Raw genomic sequence first — 23,677 nt, forward strand, 5'->3', positions numbered from 1 at the left:
TGAAATGATCGCATTCAATGATTCTCGCCTCGATTCCCATGAGTAAGCACGCGCAAAACACCAGAACTTGGCGCTGGATTGACGCGGCGTGTCTTGGATTCGTACGACTTCAAAAGACAACTAATGGTTCATGATTATGTCCATGGATGGCGCTGCGGTGGTTTGCGTAGTCTTGCGTACGCAGGAGATTTGCGCGCTTCTAAAAGCCTGTCCGGGGAGCGTCTCCGATAAACGCCGTAGCGTTCCGCAACGAACGTACGTTCTGCGTGCGTAACGGTCGCTACGCAGAACTAAAACTCTCTACTAACCCACGCGCTTCGGTTCGACCAGATTTCCACCGACCAAGCGAGGATTCATCCACAAGTGGGCCAGACTCCGGGGCCCGAGCCCTGGCGCCACGCGAGCCCGCGTTCCGGCGCGTGGCGCCGCCGGGCGGCGCTCCGGCGGAGCGGCGCAGGAATGCGGCCGCCACCTGCCAAAAAGCGCGCACGCCGCCCCGGTTGGTTTTTTGCGTTTCGCGAGAGCGCTCGGAAAACGACGAGGGGCGAGGGAGGGACGGGTGGAGGGGGACGTCACCGGATCCGAGGAAGCCACGTGTCGGCCGGGGCCACCAATCGCGGTCACCCGCCGAGCCGGGGCTCTTGCCCACAGTTTCACAACTCGCCGAGCTTTCTTGCACAGCGTCCTCCGTGCACCGGCAGTACTGGCGAGTACAGCAAAGCTGACTCAGTGCCGGCGCACACGCACGCACGCCGCTTGGCGGCCGCGCAACGCTACACGCGCGACTGTCGCCGCCGCTGCTATTTTTGCGGAGCAACAAAGGCCCTCCGGGGCCCGAGTCTCGGCGCTCGGGTATCACTGGCGTCCGCCAGCCACTAGGGACGGGCTACTACGGGAGTTGCGAGAACAGAGGGTTCGCGCAATGACAAAAGTAACGAGAGGAAGGCTCCGACCATCAGCAGCCCGAGAGGACGCACACTGCGGGCACGCCAGTCCCAACACCTGTTCGTTACGCTACACGTGCAGCGCGCCTTTCCGGGCGAAACGTTCGAACTAAGATAGCTCTGAGCGCGATCAAATGCAAGCATAGCTTGACATTTGTGTTGCTTGGAAACGAGGAACATAGAACAGAGGGAAGCGTTAGAAGTCAGTGCGTAACATGAAGTATCAATCAGTGACCGCTCCCCAAGCACTTCTGTTCACTTGCCAACGGATAACGCCAGCAAATCAGTTCATAGCCTTCGCGTATCTCACGAACGTGTCTGTACCAAAGAGCCTCTGTGCACTGCGAGTTGTATGAAATGGACTTGCTTAAGCCCGCACAACACCTATTCAATAATTCTCCATCGAAAATTAAAAACGCAGATTTAGGCGGAACGGTGAGTGAAAGGAGCTGTGCACAAAAGAATGAACTAGTGTAGTATGTAAAGACATTATTAGTAGTAAATGAATGACTGATTAAATTGCTCATCGTGCACAAAACCTTAACAGGGAACAGGGCCTGAAGTCGCTCTCCTCGCCTTGACAAGAATCGCCCAGGTACTGTTTTAGATAACAAACAAATAAATAAATAGAAACGGTATGTCAGCACGTTCGTAAAAGCATAACATCGGCACGGGAAGCACAAGGTTGGACATGTCAAGCTACGGGTCAAACTCCGAAGCCAACTACATATTTGTACGCGCACCAGAAGAAGCTTTTGCATCATGAAGTAAGCTTATTACAATATACCTAGCATCATGTACTCTATGCCAGCATGCTGCATAAATATCCCTCCTGTCCAATTCGGAAGTAACCGAAACCCAATGCAAACCCTGTGATGGAGCGACCGAGACGCTCCATCAGCTCCATCCATAGCGCTCGGAAGCGGACGGAGTCGCTCGACAGGCAGACGTCAACACAAACAACAAAAAGCCTGTTTTCTTTCTTATTCTTTTCTCTTTTTTTTCCGCTTTTTCCTTCGAAGTGCGAACACAGGAACGAACTGGTGTGTTTTGAGCAGAGCATCAGCGCGACGCGAGCTTGCTTGCACGACCGTGAAACCGCACCGCTGCAGCCTCCGACCTGCTCTCCAAACAAAGCTCAGCTGCCGCGGGCGACAGCAGCTGCATGGCCGAGAGCTCCCCCTCCTGCATCCATCGCCAGCTCTGCTTCAGCGCCGCGGCCACGATGGCGACACACGGCGAGTGTCCATTAGGCGCATCGGCTGCTCCCTAATGAACCGCAGACACTCGCGCCGGCCACGCGCTGCAGCGACACGCGGCCAGTAATGATAGCGCACCGTGCGTAGTACGCGCGTCGTCGTTTGTCGCCGAGACCAGAGGCGTTGGCAGCGTTCGCTGCAAGAGTGCACGGCCACCGATGCGCGCGCCTAATGACTCCTAACCTCTCGACAGGGCAGCCTTCTGTCAAGGAGATCCTCCTCGCTGCCCACTGACCTGCAAGGGGTTCCCGGTGACGCAACGACCGAGAGCTGGCAACGCACAGCAACCGGTGTGCCACCGGCGGCATGCAATCGTCGCCGTTCACTCTGTGATTTCATTTCGGAGACAAGAAGGACTGCCAATTATTTTTTTTTTTTCGTTTCTTTGCAACAGCTCGGACGAAGACTGACTCACTGCAAGATGCGTGCTTCTGCGCAAAGTGAACAACAGGGGCAATATTTCGAAACGTTTCGTTTTCCTTTTGTTTGGTCCTGTGTCACTGGTCGTGGCTTTCCGGTGGCGTAGGTCGTCGTGGCGGACGACACCAATGACGAAGGACGAAAAAAAAGGCGGAGAACGAAACGGAACGTCACAAAGCGCTGCCCCAGGGCTCCATCATGAAGTCAAGGCTAGGTATTTGACTATATCAACATTTTGTCTCTTGAGAGATCCCCCCCCCCCCCCTCCCCCCACCCCGCCTCGAATCTCGCACAAAACGGTGCTGCTAGAGTAAGGACCCAAGTGAAAGAGAGGCTTTCCCCCGTGTCCTTAGTAAGCGCCGCTGAACACTTGACACGACTTTTGCAAACAAAGCATGCACCATGGCTCCTTCCAGCGATAGGCGCTATTACAAGAGAAACGAGCTTCCTACAAAAGTTTGAATAGCCATGGATAAGCTTTTATGAGTTCCAATGGCGTGCGTAAGCAGAAGTTCGCGGCTATGGCGCTATAGGAATGAAACAAGATGCTTTTATTAAAAAGAACAAGAAAGCAAGGCTCACTGCACGCTTCGTACCCCCTTCCCCCCCCCCCCCTTTTCTTTTTACCTTTTTCTGTCATTATAGCATTACAATACGCAGATACCGCACACTGCTCACAGGTAAAAACCGTTAGTTGCGAGACGCAACCGACACAGCTTGCAACTTCCGCAACTGCCGTAACAATTCTGCCACATCCTCGGCAGACAAGCAGCTAGCGCTTCTCGAAAACTCTTCTTTCCACATTGTGTCACAACCTTCCACTTCGTATGCGTCATCCAACTCGCATTCCAGTATACGCGTCGTTCGCCCACAGTTGTGTATTGTTTCGTGCCTGCGCAATCTGCGTACACAGCGCTTTTTTGCGCACTTTGATTCAAGACATTGTCTTGCAGATACGTTGGCAAAAAACTCCACCAGCCCCGGTGGGTCGTTTCACATCAAGCTTTTGTAATTTCCTAGCGCACCTATGCGCGCAGTCTCGTTCCTCGTCCGTTCTCGTCCACACTGCGCCTGCAACGACACCGACGCCGCTGACAAAGGAGGCCCGTTTACCCCGCTAACCGCTCGGCCCCGCGCGCGGTGCGGCGGCCAACAGCCAGGCGAATCTAAGCGGCCCCGCGGCGCGCGTATACGTCGCGCAGCCCGGCCTTAAATGCGCCTCGCCGTTCTCGCGGGGGCGCACACAACGCCACAGACGCACGCATGCAAGCCGCGATGCCAGCATATGCCCGAGCAGGCCGACTCACTTGTCCTGGAATCCTTCGAAGTCGTCGCCCTGCTCGTCGATTGTCGACTCGAGATCCAGGTAGCTGCCATAATCGTTGTCGGCCGCATTGATCTTGTACAGCTGCAGCGTGCAGTCGTCCAACTGCGCAGGGGTGGGTGCGAGAAGAGAAGAGACGGAAAAGAAACGGTTCAAGGCACGGAAGCACACAGCGCAAGCAGCGGCTGCGCGTATACCGACATCTTCTATACAATGCCACCTTTCTGGCCACAGACGTGGGCCTGGCTTTACCCGCACCAGCCTGCCTGCAAATCGAACGTGCTATAGTTTTTTGGCGACCGCTCTAATAGGGAGAAAATTTGACGCCGCCGCTTCCGTCCGGAGAACCGGTAGAGCCTCACTTGAACAGAATGAGACGCCGCTATTGTTACGGCGGGTCTGCAGCGAGCCAGCTCGCGCTTAATGAAAGTTCATTCATCGGTGCATTTAAGCATGTACGAGCTGATTTCATCCTTTACCGGCATCATCGTAATTTCGGGAGGGAGAGAGGGGGGGGGGGGGGGGGGGGTTAACGAAGTGCACTCGACAGACGGGCAAGCATTGAACAAGAGTTTGCAATCGCTCACGCGACTTGGTGACAAAAGTGCACTCGCGCAACGCCAGCCCTTCTAACACTTACGACACTGTCCTTGAACGATCAGCGGTAATCAGCGGATTGCTCTTAATTATACATTAATCACAAACTTGGAAGTGAATTAATATGATTTGTGGTCGCCCCTCCGCGCGGAAACGATTTTTACAGCCTCCCTTTGTTTGCGAATGAGTTGCACCAACCAGCGTTTTACACGGTCCACTTCTAAAACAACGACAGAGACAGGAGATAATACAACGAACGTTATCGAACCTCGACCCCGACCTAACAATAGCTCGCACTGAAATTGTGCAGCTATCGCGACTGTGCGCTTTCACCGCGCGCGCCACGGTGCCGGAACTGCGGGCCCAGCGCCTACTATACCCGACTCTGCAGCAGACGTAGAGCCGCGCGCCTAATGAGAACTGGACGGTGTGCGCACAAGAAGAGTCCTCGAGCTGGCAGCGCGTGCAGGAGGTCCCGGCCGGCTCCGGTCAGCGCGAACGCTCGAGGCCGTGCGACCAGCTACAGCCGCGCCTGTCTGAGCGCGACGCGCGCAGCGGGCTTCGGCACACAAAAGCCAGCCGCTTATGAATGAGGCAAGCCGATCGGAGCGGCTCGCGAGAGCCTGAAGAATTGCGCGGCCATTTTCCGGTCGACCGGGCCTGCGATGCTCGGCCGGAACACGACAGAACGGGGCGAACAAAGAGGGCGAGCGCCGGCGGCGATCGAGCTGGCGCTGCCGAATGAAGCGGTCAAAAACGCGCACACGCACGCACTGCGTGAATCGACGGCCGGCAGCTTGCCGCCGCGACGCTGTTTCACAAACTCCGGCTGAAGGAGGCATGTCTCGCTTGGTCACCGATGTGCGACGACCTTTCCGAGGCGCGTAAGTCGCCGCCGGACCTGACCCAGGGTCATGGGAAAGCAGACTGACGAAAGCGTGACTGCAGCGCTCACAGTAAAGCTGCGGCGCAAACTTGCGCTGCGAAACAAAGCCTCCGCAGTACCAAGGCCGCAAGCTCCATGAAGCTCCGCTTTCGACACCTCCCGCCTGCTCTGTCGCACGTGTGCAAACGGGGCAGACTCAAAGCCAGCAGTGGCTGCTGAAGCGGTGCATGCGACGCGGACCAGCGAGAATAAGGTGACATCCATCGAAATCTGACTCTGCGCAAGAGCTCAAAGTCACTCTGGCTCTCCGCGCCGCACGATGGTCTTCCATACAATGAACAGGGGGATCTTTCATGCATATGCCAAAAAAGGTTCAGGCGCACGGAGCGAGCAAGACCTTGGACGCTCCAGCATCTGAACAATAGCCACGAAGGCCACGCAAGATTACAAAGAGGGCCCTAGTTGAGCAAAAATGAACAGACAATCACGCTCGCGTTTTGGAACTGTCACTGGAGCTATAGACGTGAGCGAGCTTCTTGCGCACGGGAATCCGCTCTCGTGTCACCAGCGGCTCCGATGTGACAGGGAAACTACTGGAAGCTTGCGATAAACCTAAAACAATGTAGGAACAGTGCATTTTCAAAATACGGCCAACAGTCCACTGTAGAGGCAAATTCTACACAAGTGCTAGCTATCTTTGCACAGGGTTGGATGAAGCGACTATGCTATTACAGCGCTTTGCATAGCAAAACTGCGCAGTTTCAAAAGCTCTAAAAGTGGATTTTGATCGCAATCGGCTCCTGGCATGCCAGTCTTTCAGAACTTCAACAGAAAGTTTCAGTCTGGCTTGCTACGTTTTGTTGTCGCTTATATATGGCATCTACGCACATTCGTACCAGCGGTTTCAACAGGTCACTTGAAAAGTCGTACACATGCCACGCGATGACCTCGCATCCGGTCCTGTAGACACGTGTATGCCTAATGCGCAGGCGTCAGAACGAAGGGAGATCGCGAGCCGCTGCGCAACAGAGAAACACGCGCAAACAGGACCGGCACAAAATTATTTTACCAGCATGGGAGTCGAGATACAGCGACATCACGTCAGAAGCGAAAATAGAGGCATGTAACCATAAAGCCGCATTCCTTGACAAGCGGAGATCATTAAGAAGCTCGGAGAGGTCCCGGCGGGAGAGGTCCCGCCCCCGGGTTCGCAGGCCACCAAGCGCGTTTGCAGCGTGCTCGGATTCGCGTAAGAGACCTGCGAACAGCGCCCCGGAGACACACGATGACGCCCAAGGAGATCGGGCGCCGCGATTTCTCGGAACGCACGAATTTAAAGGAGGCGCACGATGGGCAGCATCTTTTCAGAGGTCCTGTTCCCAGCGTATTTCCCGCGATAGGTGCCACGGAAGCGGAACGAAGCGCGCGGAGGACGATGGGGGCGAGGCCCTCTTCCATCCAGGCTGACCGAGCGAGAGGGATCCGCACGGCATCCGCTCGTCCCCTCCGCGCGCGTGCACGCGGAGATGAATCGGAAGCGCCCCTATCGGGATCCGGTTTGACGCGTCGCCACCGCGGCTCCCGGACGCCGCGACGGTTGGGCCGCCCCAGGGCAGGCATGTGCCAGCGACCCACTGCAAGACGTTCGCGTCCCACAGGCTGCTCGACGAGACGCAGGCGGTGGTCCCAACACAACGCGAGCGACGTCGAAACCTCCGCATCATCCTTTTACTTTTCGTGGAAAGAGCGTGAGAAAACCTTGAACACGCTGCACACGCATTTGGCACGAACCGGAGCGATACGTTGCCTCGGTGTTGCAAACTGGGCCGAACAACTTTCGCCGTTTCGGTCAGTTCGCGCCCGTGAGCGCAACAGCAGGAGATTCGGTGCTGGCACATCTGGCGCGCCTTTTCGTGGAGGCGAACATGCGTAGACAGCGTGACGCGGGTCGAGATGATACACAGCCGACGCAGCTGGTCACAGCTGTTTCCGCGGCCGTCCAAACGGGGCATAAATTTGTCGGGGAAGCGGCGCGCGCGCATTTCGGGCGCACTTGGCTGCACCGAGTCCGCGAAGCGCCCAGCGTCGGCGCTGCTTTTGAAGCAGAACGTGGAAGCGGGCTGTCCAAACCAGCCCGAGAAGCGACAAAAGGGGAGCGACCGGAGAACCGGCTTCGACAGCGCACTGGCGGCGGCCAGCGCCGGCGATAGGAAGCCGCCCGGCTGCTGGATTCTTTCTGCCTCTCTTGACAGGCCACCACCGCTGGCAGGAGACGCCGGCAACAAGTGGGCGACCTTGGCCTTGGGCGCCACCGGCCGCAGCAGGAGCAGCGGCGGCCCTCGAGATACGCGCCCGGAGGGCTTCGACAGAGATGCGTCCCTCGTTCCCGGCCGCGCTAACGGTATCCAGGACGCTCCCTGCAGCAATGCGGGATGGCGCACAAGGCACTGCGATGTTGCACCCCTGCAAGGCGATTCCAGGTCACAGGTGGCCGCGAAGTTCGTGAACCTACTGCGGTGCCGCGCTATTTCTCGGGCGGTTGCTTTTCCAAGTACAATACTACCAGGCGAGCACACAGGCTAACGAACAGGAGTCTGCCAATACAGAACGGAACTTACCCGATTAAGATATTAGCGGCACAAGAGAGAGCTGGCTTGACAAGCTTCAGCACTGAAACGAAGTGAATAAAACTAAGACGGTTTATAACGTCACCGTGGAAAGGTGTATCGCATCGCAGGCAGAAAGCTAAGCGAAGGCTTCCGCCTGGGAATATGCGGCCACGCAGCCGAGGTCCCATGGGGACTCGCGTGCCATCACAACGGAGAGTCTCCCCTGCACACAGCCGCCACGTGATAGGGCCGCCCTGATGCACAGTCCCTGATATCACCCCTCGAGTTGTCTTCGGAAGGGCCCCGGTGACAGTGCAAGGTCTCGCTTTCGTTTACAAGAGCGGACGAATGTATGCCTGAGTTTGTGCATAAATGTACAAGACTTCCCATCCGCCAGTTCAAAAGCGCAAGGTAAAAAGAAAAGCGCACAAGGAAATGTATACTATGCTATGAAGTGTTTTCCGGACGCCAAAAGCCTCAAGGAACGCGTCAGACATGAAAAGACGCCCAACGGGACCACGCCTTACTTGCAGTCCGACGACCATTAAAGCCCCGGGATCAAACAAAAGACGGCCAAAAGACAGCCTCATCGTATACACTATACATGGACGAATACCAAGCGAATCAGTAGGAGGAGGGCCAAAAGCCTGGTAAAGTTTTGCAGCACGCCCGGCCACAAGGAAAAACATTTACGGTGTACGTTTAAGGAAAATGGAGGAAAACGCGATGATCAGCGAGCGAATTTCCGTCGCCGTTGCAAAGTGAACGTATACATGGAGGAGAGAGAAGGAACTCGGCATCTCGCAAAGGGAGCACACATCGGCGGAAATGACCATTGCAACGTGAACCAAACGCCTGGCGCCCAGGGCTATGCTGGCAGAAAGCTTTCGATTCAACTCATTCACTTAAAAGGCGCGCACGAAACAGAGAGGACAGCATTTGTGACACCTTAGAAGCGAGAGCACTTCCCTGCAGCTATTTTATAACGATACTTCCTACTATAACGAGTACATAAACCCTTGTCCGCAGAGGCGTACGCCACATCGTCGAACATGGACATCGCCAGAGGGCGACAGGCGCCACCTGCAATCGAGGCTACAGACCGCAGCTTGAGTCGCGCCCCGGCCCTCGCGCCGAAGCGATGACACCACGGACGATTCAGCTTTCGACACCGGCGTCGTACACGCGCGGCGAATGCGCCGGTGTTTACGGCCGCCGCGCGCCGTTCATCAGGCACAGCCGCCGGCGCGTCCTGCACTCAGGCGCGAAGGGAATGCGCACGTGCGACGGTGGCAAACAACGCCCCGCGCAGGGAAGGCCGTCGTGCCCTGCGTGTATGGCATACACGCACTTGGCAGCGGCTACGAACAGCGCGCCGCTACTTGTCCGAGCACGCCCTGCGTGCGGCAGCGCCGACCGCTGGGTTCTGGACGGCCAGTGCACGACGCGCTTTCGTCTCGGCCACCGTGGTCTCGGCAGCCTCAAACGGGGCACCCGCAACCGTTCCCGATCCGTGCGCTCTATTGTATGCGCGAGTATTCTAATCCCGAATGACGGCTCGATACACGGCGCCTAGACACGAGGACGGAAGAGGGGAGAAAAAAACGCGCACGTCCCCCTTCGTGCCACTGCGGCTGTCTGGTTTTGCGCGCGCTGCTTTCCAGGACGAACAGCCGCCCGGCTTCGGGACTCGGTGCGACACCGCAGCCCGCGCTGGGTCTACACGACGGCCCTGGCAAACTAGTCGCGCGTGCCTGGTCCGCAGGGGTCACGGGTGGAACGGAGAGGGCGCCAACCAGATTAGACAGAAGTTTCCGCCCCTGCACGGCGGCCTTGTCTACGTTCACAGAAAGCGTCACACTATTGCGGCAGCTGAATGCCGTTTGACACGCGTCATCGTGGTGCAGTTGGCTTTCTGCCCTCTTCTGAGTGGGGCTGCCAGGAATCTGCTCGTATCGCGAGCCGTACCAACGGGCTAAGTACGCAAAACGGTGGTTCCTCTTTTGTCGGTCAACGCAGACACATTAAGTGTAAGGCACACCAAGACCTCCATGTTGAGTCAGACGCTTCGCAAACGACGTCTTCGCTTCGCTGCTATACCATTCGTTACGAGGGAGGCTCCTTGGCTCGGTCGACTTTTCGGCTTGAAACGCTAGTTATTCGCTGCGTGGTATTTGTGACGCTCGGCTGCCGCGCTACATACAGAACACGTGTTCACTCATCCTGCTCGCAAGCACCGACGACAGCGAAACGACTGAGCACAGACATGTCAGCGTTCATTAAGGCCCGCTGTGGAGAAACCAATTATTCTGGGGGTTTCCCACGACAGCCGCCCCTCACAAAGCCAAATGATCAAGCGCAGCTTCAAAGCGCGAAACCCGAGTCTCTCATCCCTTTCTCTTCCTCACTCCTGACTGATTTCTATTTGTTGGTCCGCGCTTTGCATGAAGCAAAGGACTCTCGATGATAGATGCTGCAAAGTTGCACAGGCTGTCGGAGTAACGGGCCTACACGCTACGGGGAAAAAAACTATTGTCACTGTAGACTATAGCGATACCATAATTATAACACTCATGGCCCCTGCTTCCGTATAGATGGGCAAAACAATGCAACACTGCATAAGGCTGTGGTAACCTTGCGTTGTTAGAGCGTTCCCTGCAGTTCGACAGAGGTCCATTCACTTAGTCATATGCTCCTCCTACTTTTTTTTTTTTCCTTGTCCCTCTGGATAACCGAGAAAACGCTACGTACAGGGTCGTCCACTCTTAGTTAGAATACGCTAGCGCATGGCCGTGCTCTTTGGAGGGTCACTGCGTCCGAAACGGCTGCGCATCGAAGCGAAGCGGCAGATGACGCCAAGCACCACTTCCAGGTACACCTTCTCCTGCGTCAATTTGCTGCAATGAGCGACTGTGTCGCATGCGGTGGCCCTCTGAAGAGTGCGGCCATGCGCTAGCGTATTCTAACTAAGAGGGGACGACCCTGTACATGTACTACGCTTTGTCAGGACCGAGCGGTATGCTCACTGATGGAGTTCAATCTCAGCGTTTGCAAAAAAGGGGTATTTAGTTTTTATGTTCAGATAGACAGTAAGCGGCCATTGGCAACCACAAGACCACACTGCATCACGACGGATCATCGCATGACGCGAAATCTGCATAAGGCAGTCCCATAACAAGAGCCCGCAATAAGCCTTCTTCTCTCATTCAGTAGTGACAGTAGCAAGCCGAGCTTCTTTTACAACCATATACGGTGAAAGCGCTTACACTATACGTATATAAGCCAATACGAACAAACAGTAAAAGCGCGGATGGGAGGCAAACTCAACCGAACGCCTACTTTGTTCAGAAAAAAATGTTATATATTCATCGGATGGACTGCCCTCACGAAGCGCTGCATACCGTCATGCAGAAAAAAGAAATAAGAAGGCAGATTCGATGGCCGAACAGTTCTCAAAATAGGCTCGAAATTGAGCGTATCATTCAATTAAGAGTATCATGTGATATTCAAATGAACCTGCAAAGCCGGCAGTCCTCACAGACCGCGTTCAAAGTCCCTATAAAACAGCAAAGCCAAATAAGTAACATGTACGATGCGAACGAACTTTGGGTGCTTAACATATGCGACTGACATGCACGATCGACCACAAGCGTGTCCGACAAGTGCCAATGAGTGGGACCGAAGCAGCCCTTTCGAAGTGAGCCCGTTACTATAACGCCCACAGCTCCTCAGAACAACAATATAGCAGCTGCACATGGTATCTCTTCGGCGACCGAACGCTTAACTCTCCAACAACGAGTAGCAAACCTTTACGACCTGCTCCCTCTGTCTCCAAAAAAACAAAAACAAAAAAAAAACGCGCAAACGTGGCGTTCAAACTGATACGAATCGCATTCGATGTCTTGTTTTATTGACAATAACCGCTTAAAAGGGATTTTCTTTTTTTTTTGTACTCCACTACTCACCCCTTGGCAACAAGATCCCATGGTAAGGGAGAAAGCAGATTGGATGGACAAACAATTCTTCTCAAAAGAGGCGTGAAATTCAACGTATCAGTTCACTCCGTTAATGAGACATTGAGATGAACCTGCAAAGCCGGCACTCCTCATAGCGTTGGAAGTCCCTTACTTTATAAAAATGAAAAGTCGAAAAAATTCAAGGGGCACTTTGACTGTCTAAAGTGTGTAGAGGCGAAAGCGTTTTCCGCACCACTCTGACTGCCTCTGTGGCAGTGGTGACATCACCACTTGATGACGTCAAGTAATGACAAATCACTAAGTCATTGATAATTATTAACGAATGACTAAATACTAATTAACTGCTAATTAATGACGCATAAGCTTCGCCTTTAGGAGTGGAACGCGACAGCGTGTTGTAGCGCTGCCAGGGAGTCCACGGAACGCCAACACCCGTTCGGCGCGATGCCCTGCCCTTTGAACGCAACGCTTTATGAGGAAAGGAAATGGCGCAGTAATTCTCTCTCATCTCGGTGGACACCTGAACCGCACCGTACAGGAAGGGAGGAAGTGGGAGTGAAAGAAGATAGATAAAGAGGGGCCGTAATGAAGAAAATGAAAATTGTATTCGAGGAAAGGAAATTACGCAGTAACTGTCTCGCATATCTCGGCGGACACCCGTCATCCGTTTGTAGAGGAAGGGAGGAAGTGGGAGTAAAAGAAGAAAGAGAAAGAGGGGCCGTAATGAAGAAAATTAAAACTGTACTTGAGGAAAGGAAATTACGCAGTAACTGTCACACATATCTCGGTGGACACCGGTCAAAAGCGTGACACCTCTCCTGACAAGCTTCTGCTGACAACCTTCTCTCGACAACGATGAGGTATTAAAGGCTTTCGCCTTAATAAGTAACGTGTGTGATGAAAACTAACGTAATGTGCTTAACATGCGATTGACATGCACACGCAATCACTAGCGTGTCACGACAAGTGCCAATGAGTGGGATAAAATAACAGGCAAGGTGTCTGGAACAACGCTCAGAAAAAAAAAAAAAAAAAAAAACGGGATAGTATCTACATTCCATCCAACGCTCCACAGACTGCCGCTGATACGCACCCTTGCGCCACAAAGGAATACACGAGGTTCGATGAATCGCGACCCTGAAAAGTGGCTATCAGATAGAGCAACAACGCCCGCCGGCTACAGAGAGGGGGGGGGGGGCTGGCTCCATCCACGGGATCCCGGAGGCGAGACGCAGACTCGTTCCGGCAACACATGCGGCCGCCAGACGGGCAACGCTTGCAGTGCGCGTACGCGCCGCGAGGCTACAGCATACTACGGCGCGGCATTCCTGGCGGGCCCTGTGGTGAATTGTATAATACGATCGGACCATTTTCGTAGGCGCTGGGTGTAGCGGCGGCGCGGCAGTTCCTACCGCGACGCGGAGCATTTCGCAACAACGCACGTGTATACGCTCGAAGAAAGTCAATTAGGCCGAGAAGATAATTAGAGAGTCGAAAGGCCAAATGATCGATCTCCGCGCGACGTACCGCGCGAAGCAAGCGAAAGCGAAGACTCCACGGCCCTCAGCTTTTTTACGCATACAAGAGCGCAACATTTTGTTTCCTTTTCTCTCTCTCTCCATCCTGCTGCGCGAAGACGCTGAAAATGATGAGCTAGAAACAAGCGTCCCGGCCGCTAACGGTCGGCTACCAAGAGTTTAACAAGCAAACGGACATCCTTTTTAGACGAAGGATGCGAATCCGCGCTGCCTATAAGCAGTGCTTAAAGTCAGCGGGGTCTCGGGGGGTCTCAGACCACCCCTCCCTCCACCTCACTAGTAGTAAGGGATCTGAGACCTCTCCGTGCTAGAATGTGTAGAGACTGCATGAAGTGGAAGCAAGCAACAATTTTTATTCTTCTTGTCAGTGTTAGTGGTCGAAGCATTTCTTCTCTATCATTTATAAAATTTCGCCATGATTTTTAATAAGAATCGTGACCATGCTTTCTAAAACCCGAGACTGAGAAAAATACAAAGTTGGTAGCACTACACAAAGGGTGGAAGAAAAAAAAAAAGGAAACCAATGTCCTCGCACCACGAGTTAGTTCAGAGCTGGCCACTCAGCTCCAAGGCTACACAACAACAACGAGCACACTGGCAGAGCGTGGGAATCGTTTGTTCCAGGTCTGTGACATACGACCCTCCCTTCATATAAACGTAGCCTCAATACAGATAGGGGTCGTATCACACGGATTTGCCGCCGGAAAATGAACAGAAAGGCGTTCAGATCACTCAACGCTATACGACTGCAGAAGCTAGAGTTTGCGGGCATCTTGTATTATGCTCCCTTCTTTCATTTTTTCTTCGAAAAACCGAGTAATCCGAGCGAACCCCTCACATTCGCGTTGTTCCCAGCTTTCCTCCAGGAACGCCCTCAGCGTGCGCGCATGGGCGTCCTCAAGTTGGTGCTATCCACTCGCATCGTCCGTCCCTGCATCAGAAACAAAATCTCCCAACACCGTCGTCCTTATCGCTCTTCCGGTATGCATGAAATGCAAGCAAGCTTTCTCTCAGGTTTGCCACGTCGGAATTATGTATGGAGGCTGCCACAACGCCCGCACCGAATGAGACCCACGGGGAGGTGGTCCCCGCCGATGAACTCGCCCAGGCACGCGCCGAGCTGAACCGCCGGGAGAGCAGCGGCGCGCAAACGACAGCTGCTGCTGTTGCTGCCAGCAGCCCGTCGGCGGTTGGTGCCCCTGCACACGACGGAGACGAAGAGCGCACTTCCTGGCCGCACTGTATGCGCAAGCGTGCTGGAGTGCCGCACCACCTGAAAATAGGCGACCTTGCGGGCTCCGTCGGCGCCCGCGCAGCCGGGGACTCAGTGTGCGCTCTGGCAACTGGCTGGCTACGCCGCGCAACTTCCCGGCACCGCCGCTGCTGCGAACGGCACCGAGACTCGCTTCGAAGGCGAACCAGCCAGTTACGACACCCCGCGAACACCCCCCGCCCTCCCCTCGGCGTACGCTACGCTACCAGGCTGCTGCGAGGGCTGGCCTCGGTGCTCACGCGATTCGTTTCGTTGCTTCCGCCAACGACACGGAATCGCATGTCGCCGCATGTGAGCTCCCGGTGGTCACGAACGGGTAACGAAGCGGGCCGATGAAGCCAAACGAGGAAGAAGAACGTCCGTGGAACGTCCAGCCTGCAGCGTTCAGTCGTGGCCACACAAGACGCAGCCACAGCTTACTCGATGAACAAATGTCAGATGTGGCAGCATTTTGCCGCAGCCAGGCAACAGCAGGCGAGCCGCGAGTGCGGTCTATGAAGAGCCTGCCACCATGCACGACCGCCAAATGATGCATTCTCTATAAACCAGCCCTAACGGAGAGGCACGTACAACTCGTTTGCCGCGGCAAGACTCCCCAGGACAACGAACCATGAAATTTCCTGATACTTCCCGACCGCGCGGATGAACAGGGGAACGAATAAACCAGCGAACTTGAACCAAGGTCCACGATGTTAGGACGAAGCAAGATCACAGGACACGTGGGTTAGCATATGACCATTTAGCCGCTGGCATCAAGGCGCGAACGGGCAGACTATGGCTGTCTCCGGCGAGGACTGCGGAGCGCTCCCAGAGGGGCCCCCAGAATGTGGACAACGCAAGAGCTCGCAACTCGGTGTGCGCGGAGCGAGGCGTCAACATCCCTTCCAGGGCACCGCTGAGGAACAATTGACCCCGTTGCACGTGCACAGGAACGCTCCGGGGACAAGTTCGTGCGGCGCCGTGTGCTCCAGCTATTAGCGTACACGGCGCGCGAGTGTGTGTACTCACGTTTTCGGGGCAGCCGCGAAACGCCTGGCGAGCCCCCTGACCCCGGCCTGAGGCGCGGAGAACAAACCACAAGAGGCAACTCCATCCCCGCACTTTCGCACACGCCGCCACGCTCCTTTTATCGCTCCCTCTCGCCGCGATTGTTTCGCATCCTCTTTATCTGATCGCGCGACCAACCCACGCGAGTGCCGCAACTCTTGAGCATGGGGAAGCGGAATCAGTGACCCAGGCAGTGCAGGAGGAGAGCCGTCCAAGCCCGTGCCGGGCGGCGAAAACCCACGTCTTGGAGTCCGCCAGGCAGCGTGAGAGCGACAGGTGCTCCGCACCGCACAAGGTTCCGCTGTCCATGGGCCTGCCTCGCTATTATCAGGCCGCTGTAGCAGGGTGCGGACTGTGAATGTTCCCGAGCGAGCACTGAGGAGAGTTCTTTTAAAAATGTCTCTTCTTTTTCGATCTTGCAGACCTAAATTATGAAACAAAGCCTCCCACTCACTTCCGCAGCAAAACACTTGGAATTTCAATACGTAAGCTTTTGGTGCTCTGCTCGGCGGTTCTGAAGAATGCGTAAAGCGGCAGGTTTACAGGTGGCAAGCATGAACGAGCGGAAGAAAACTGCTAATGACGACGGAGAGCGCCAGCAGTAGTTCGGCTGACGACCACGACCACGACCACATTCGGTGCTCAAGAAGAGGGCGCCGTGATCGCCTTCTGCGGGCTTTTCCTAGCTAACGTGGTCGGGTGCTCGGACACTTACACGTAACTTAGCTTACTTACTTCATTTCCTGAGCAAGACAGTTCGTGCCGCCGGTTAGAGAAAACTAGAGTCGACAGCGCAGTTAAACAACGTCACAGACGAGACGGGAACGTCGCAGAACGCTGTACTTGCAACTCTGTGTTGCTGCCTCTTAAGCGTCCATTCCAGCGTGTGCTCTCGTTCGCGCGCGTTATCATCCACCTCAGAATGCACCACCTACTCGCCCAACAACCAGATCTTCAGGCTACGACTACTCGCGAGCACCAGGCCAGAGTGGACAAGCAGGGTACACATACGAAGCTCCTTCTGTTGGAGTAATATAAATCAGCCTTGCGCGAAAGAGTATACGTCAGTTTTTCTAAGCCGTACATAGACACGCGGGAATGCTCCTCCGGTATGCAGATTAGAAGCCGCAATCATGCATGAAGCGCATGTTTTCGTGAAAGCGCAACTATTTACGCCTTACTGCTGCAGCTGGGCAAGTTGCACTTGCCCATGGCTACATGATCGCTGTGAAATTGCCCACGCTTTGGCCAGTGCAGGTTAAACTGCCCCGGAGAAGGATGAGAGGAAATTATTAATACTTCTTTTTAATTGCAAATAATTATTTATTGAACGCTACGAGAATAGAGCACTCGGTGAAACCATGCTCTGTGGACGCTCGGAACGATCCAACGCAAAACAATTTTCGAGATTTCCCCACTCTCCAGAATGATGTCAAGCGCCGACATTAATGCGAAGCCAGCACTAATTTCCGCCCATTTTCGGCTGAGCTTAGTGCGGTATAGATAAAAGCTGCTCACTGAACTTATCAACCATCAAGAGGCAGCAACACTTATTTTGTGCTGCATCTTTAATGCTTCAGAAAACGGTATCTGCGGAAAGAATCGCTAATATATTTGTTTGGAATCCCAAACTAAGGTCTGATTCTCATTTGACTCATTGTCCGCAAAATACCTAGTGCCAAGAAATCATCCTTCTACCAAAAGGAAAACGTTCGACAACGGCTTGTGGAAGCTTTACGGTGGCGTTGTAACACCACTGGCGTCGAACCGTGAGCCGTAATCCTCGTCGAAGATTAAAAAAAAAAAAGAACAGTTCAAGGCGTTGCTCTGGCAGCGGACCAACGCACGTGCTCTGGGCAGTCTGAGCCGTTATCGGCACGTGCGTCAGAAGTCGACCATTGTGCACGGAAGCACTGACCGCCTCGCAGCATTGGCCCACTGCCGAGCATCGCTGCTACGGAAAAGAACGTCCGCTCAAGAGGGACGCTATGGCAAGAGGCACCCGGCAGTCTTGACAGCTTCGTGTACACAAAACCCATCCCCGCAGATCCAGTGGGCGCGAACGTCGGCGTTCATTCGCAATGCTGTTGTGTCATTAGGGAAGCACAGTGTTCTCGAAGGCGTACAGCGTGCATGCCCGGCGCGGACAGAACCACTCATGTTTATAGCATATACGGCTACACACAGATAGGTCCGCACGATGAAGCAAGCCAGCGAGGACGGGACCGGACAGATGGACCAAAACTACCCCACCTCCGGCTATGTTATTCGGTGAGCCAGAAACGCAGAAAACAAAGCGCCGCATTATACAGCAACCTTCGCATTTCGGGCCCATACGTCGCATTAGCGGTCACAATCTATAGCAATTTGTGGTCGCAGTGATTCCAGGACAGAATGTGCGCAGTCCCGTTATTTTTCCCTTCGGATGTCAACGCTTCCATTTTTGTGCAGCCCTTGAGCACTGCGCCACCACAAGCTGGGACAAGCCTCGCCTCCATACTCTGCACCCGCGGTTTCACGCGCTTCGACATTTTCCCCTGGCTGAAAAAGTAGCCCTGCCTCTTCGACGCACACCAAACTCTCGCAAAGGCCGCGCAGCGGTGAGTGGCTGTCGACGAACTCTCGAGAAGCTCACCTAATTTGCTGGCTTCCGACCTACGTGATTCTGCAAGCCACCAGTGTATAACGCGAGATAGTAGCCGGTGCGGCGGCCTTACCCTGCGTGTGGCCAACGTGCTAGCCACATGTTCCGAGAGCAAATATTTCGGCAAAGAAGCAAGGAGGCGCTCCGCAAGCATAACAAATCGCGCACTTCCGCAGATACCGAACTGACAGGATGCAGAGCCGCGCGCGTCCAGGACCTATATGGGCGCGCTTAAAAACACGGCCAAGACCAAAACACCAGCGCAGGGCGAGCCATAACACCGGCGCGCATTACGCCTACCTCTGCGCGCGGAGCCTAGTAAAATCAAGCTCACGCTGCTCCGCGTCGCCTAACTTGCATCCGTTGTGCGCCTAGCCCTATGTGCTTTCCGTGGGTATGTGAGCGGTGCGTGAGAGGGACAGCGCGTGTAATAGAATATGTATGATTGCTTTTCGACACGCTGTTTTTTTTTTTTTTAAACGGGCATGCCGAAGCAGCGCTGCCTGCAGTCAGGCGTTCACGATGCATGCATTGTCATGATGGACGCCGAACGTTAGCGGTTCACATCGTCGACACCTCGCAACCAATGCACGCAAGCATATCGGTAACTGCACACGGCCAACAATAGACCGTTTCACATCTATGCTAATGCGTGGTCCCACTTCTCTTAACTCCAGTGAAATGGCGCCGATGGACGCCTCGACCGCTCTCCCATTACAGAACTTGAAAATCTGCAAGCCTGCACGGAAATATCGCTATGAGAATAACTGTGCACGCACTTTGGAACCGTGCTGCAGGTGTTGGAAATCCTGCCAACGTCTTTCCAAGCGTAAATTTCATTTTCGTTAAAAAGTACGATGCGACTTGCTCCTCAACGCACTAAGCTGGTATGGTGCTTGACTGATTCGAAATAAAATCTGAAAATGTTGCCACTTCTGCGAAGGTGGATCTAGAAGAGAACAAAATATAGAGACACCAGCAAACTCCTAATCAACGGGCCCTTTCTGTATACTGTTTCAGTCGTCGTTTGCATTTGGGTTGCAAAAACAATGAATTCTTTAGGGAAAATAACGGTTGATTGATATATATACATATACAAATAAGAAGCACTAATTCTTGCTCACTTTGTATCATAAAACACGCTCAAGAGCAATAACATTAGCCAACAAAAACAAGCAGTCGGAAACAAGACCGAGACTAAACAACTGAAATGGATAGCGTAATTCAGTCGCAAAATGTGAGAGTTTTTCATACTGTCGCCATTGCGCAGTAGTCGCCGGCCGCAACGTCGACTTCGAGGTTGGTCAGCCATAGCTTTCGAAAATATTACTTGCACCCCCTTCCCGGTTCACACTTTGGGATTATTTGTCACAGGCCTTTCCGTGTGTATGGTCCCACCCAACAATCCAAATTGCGCATTGAACCAAATGTGTTAACTTGGATGTTTTAGAGGAAGAAAAATAACGCATAAATTCATACTAAACGCTTCACATTTTCCAACTGGCGCAGCAAAACAATCTACCTAACGAATGAAACAAAACTTCCATACACGCTAAACCTCTTGCGAAATCAATGTTCTTGGCGGTCCCGACAGATGCAACATTCTGTCGTTCACAAACGAGACTTCGAGCGTCTGTCGAACAATGCGGCTGTTGGAGCTGACAGGCCACACTCTCGACCACTGCGCTATCAACGACAATCCTTATATGCTTGCATTAAGCTTCATTCAGTTCTTGTGCTGTCACTGACAGCTGCAGGTGCACTTCACCGTGTTATATGCTGATCGCGACCCACTCGCTGTACTGAGTGGCAACAAGGACGAGTGAATCAAGAATGCAGCCCCGTGGTCACGTGGATCAATGATCTCGTCACATTTGCAGCCTCTCGCTGTGCGCCCAACCAAAGTCACCTTGCTCAATAATAGGCAATCCCTCTAGGCAAGACAACGAGAAATTTTTTAACTGCGAAGTGCCAGGGAAAGCTGTTGGCTTTCTTTGTAGCCGTACGGATGTGCATGCTTATAATTGCACCCTTGCTTGAAATCTGCTCCACCCACACACACACATTGTTCGGATCCTATCGGCGGCAAGCGCTTTCTTTCCTGCTTTCCAATCAGTTATCTTTTAGCGATAAAATAATTACACTATTGATTTCCTATTATCAACGTCACAAAATAAAAAAAGAGTGAAATACTCCCCTATGACTTTTGGTTTCGGTGCATTTGGCTTCACACACACACACACACGCACGCACACACGCACGCACACATCAAGCACGCGCGAAGAATCACAGGCCAGCGAATAAAATGTGTTTTTTTAGGAGACCAGGTAGCCATCCCGTACGAATTCGGTCCCTCAAGAGAGGAATTTGCTTTGGCGACCCGCAAGATTCACGCGATAGTGGAGGCTATGTATATTTATACATCCTGGCGCAGTGCCGAGAGGAGGGCAGCAAAAGCCCGAAGACGACGAAACGAGAATTTGACGCTCGAGAAACTAACGCACATGGACCTGGCGGGAGGGAGGTAGCGAGAACAAAAAAATACATAACCAAGGAGAAAAGGCGGCGGGAGCACGACAGACGCATTTCCCTGAACTTGCGGTGATCGGCAGCACTTCTGGCACAGCGGAGAAAACGAAGATTCGAAAATAGGCGGGCAGGCAGCTACACGGAAGCAAAACAACAAGACGGGACCAAAAAGCTAAAAGAAAAACAAAAGCACATACACGGGGTAAAAGTATACATCAAGAATATATCGCTAACAACTGAGATTTTAGTAGCGCATGGTAGTTGAATCGGAGCCGTGTACTGCATGTTATTGTTGCGGGGCCCTGCTATTTCGCCATGCCAGGTTGTTTCTGTCTTATCAGTGGAAATCGTGAGCAGCATCAGCAATGAGACTGCCGAGACAAGTATGCAAGACCGCACACACAAACAACGCACACTCGCACGGTCAGACGACGGCTACAGCAACGACAGGGGACTACGCCGGCAGCTAGCTTTCTAGAGGAGGTAGCTCAGAGACGTGCCGATGAGACTCGCGAGCGACCTTGCCGCGAGATGTCTTTTCCCCATCTTGCAGACGGCTTTTGTCAGCTGACCCCCAGCTAGCCGCGGCGCGCGTGTCTGCGGATCTCGAAGCGGAGCGCCACAGAAGGGCTTCGCCGGGCGTTCGTTGAATAGAGAAAACTAGAGCTTCAAAAAAATTGTACAGCATGTGTTTCTCCATAGATTCAGAATATCGAAAATTCGGCTGAAGGAATGTGATCACCTTAACACATCCGGTTTTTCACTTCGTCAGGGCAGTGAGTTAAAAGACGTTCAAGAAACTTGGTCGTACTAACATCATACACAAACTTCGATGCAGCTCCTTCCACAAGTAAAGCCTTGAACGCTGTACCAGCAACTGCGTTCATATAACACTGCAACTATAATGCGAACCACCTCAGCAACTACTGACAGGAATTCAAAAAGAGGCTAGCCGGTGTCGTTCAATGCTTATGAAGGGGTACGATCAAGGTGGGCACTTACTGACCTGCAGGGAAAACTAATGTTACCCGAAGAAAGGCAAACAATGTTGCCGCAAGGCACGGTTTCCCACGAGCAAGCGGCATCAGAAATAACGAGTGAAAATCTTTTCTCCCGAGCCGGGCAGTGGAGCCGCGCGGCGCGGCTTCACTGCCCGGCATCGGCCGAGATTGATGCTCACCTTATGCGGCGCCTTGAGAAGACGGTGCACGCCAGCGATTTGGTTGATTAGCGGGATGTTTACATTGAACACGTATGTTGGTGGTCGCGCGGGCTCGGGAAAATTGGTGCTCGCCGAGAATGGGTCGATGTCGTTGAGGTACTGGACCCTGCACGTGAGCGTAGCCATATCCCATGGAGAAACTCGTCACGACAGCCACATGACAGACCGATCTCAAGCTTCGATTGGCAGCAAGCGTCGAAGGCAGGGCACTTGGCTACCACGACAACGGTTGATGCCAGAGAAAGACGCGGCAACACCGGGTCACTTCGCCAAGTCTCCACGCCACAACAACCACTGCCGCACGGACGGCTCCAGCATGTGGACGAGGAGGAAGGAAGACCGGTTGAACGAAGGGACGGGCGCTTTTGCGCCTGCGCAGCCACCGCGGGAAGCGCGCGCGCGCGCGTCATGACGTCATTCTTGGCACGTGGAACGCTGCTGCCATCGCGCGACGTCTGAAGCAACTGCGTAGTTTCTAGGTTTCGGTTTCGGTATTTTGACTGCATTCGCGCGAGTTATGGCTGCCAGTGAATTTCATAGAAATACGATTTGAGAAGCTGAGGCGCACAGGGTCAGTAGTGACCGACTCAGCTGACGTCTCGTGCATTCGATATAAATATATACTGGAAGGAATGTGTAGTAGCCAACTGTAAAATATTTTTTGCTGTTATTGCACATATATCGTAGGACTTGGAGCGAAGACACAAAAATCGGGTTAGTAGCAATACTACACTCTTGATGCGAACTCCAGTGCTGCACTCAAACCATTTCGGTGTTAAGAAAATGGGGTTACCGTCGGTAAATGCCTCTTAAATTTGGCTGCGCCGCGCCAGAGTAGTCTTCTAATAAAGCATTCCTTACCTCGGACGGTGAAGACAAATTATACCAGGGTTTGATTTAATTCATCTGATGCACTCCCTTCTCTCTGCCCTCCCCCGTTTAATTTGGCCATTAACTGCTATCAGCTTCGTTGGAATAGAACAAACTGCGCAACAGTTCGCTGGACAAGGTGATCGAAAACAACAATCGCCCCGGGCAGCGCTGGGAGGGTGGCTAAGCCACCGAAAGTTGTCGAAGCTAGGAAGCCCAGCAGCCCGCACCAGAGATGTGTGCAATCTGATTCCGCGGGTTCAAAAGGAGGCAGGCTCGGATTTCGGCTTTTCGGAGGAGAAAAGGGGCGAGAGTGCAAGGCCCTCTGGGGACGCGGAGGCAAGGGGTTTATTCCAGGGCCGCCGAGGGAGCGCCCTGTGAGCAACCGGCCCGGTTCCGTCGGGTTATTTATAAGTGACGAAGGAAGCCTTACTACCCTTCGCAAGAAGGACAATAAAAACATCTTGCTCCGCCTGCCTCATTCCCGCCTCGGAGGGACGGGAAAAAAATAGAAGGCAACAACGCAGAAGCCACGCCA

General features: G+C 53.6%; 1 protein-coding gene across 2 annotated transcripts in view; it reads right to left on the minus strand.

Annotated features, from left to right (window-relative positions):
* The window catches only part of Fhos (Formin homology 2 domain containing), a 228,920-nt gene that overhangs the window by 110,785 nt on the left and 94,458 nt on the right, over positions 1–23,677 (minus strand). For both annotated transcript variants that reach the window (XM_089581950.1, XM_089581949.1), the window contains exon 7: positions 3,931–4,052. In XM_089581950.1, coding sequence (XP_089438076.1) covers positions 3,931–4,052 — 122 coding nt within the window. The remainder of the gene's footprint in view (positions 1–3,930; positions 4,053–23,677) is intronic.

Source organism: Amblyomma mixtum, chromosome 3 (assembly GCF_055824585.1).
Source record: "Amblyomma mixtum isolate Tamu chromosome 3, ASM5582458v1, whole genome shotgun sequence".
NCBI lineage: Eukaryota > Metazoa > Arthropoda > Arachnida > Ixodida > Ixodidae > Amblyomma > Amblyomma mixtum.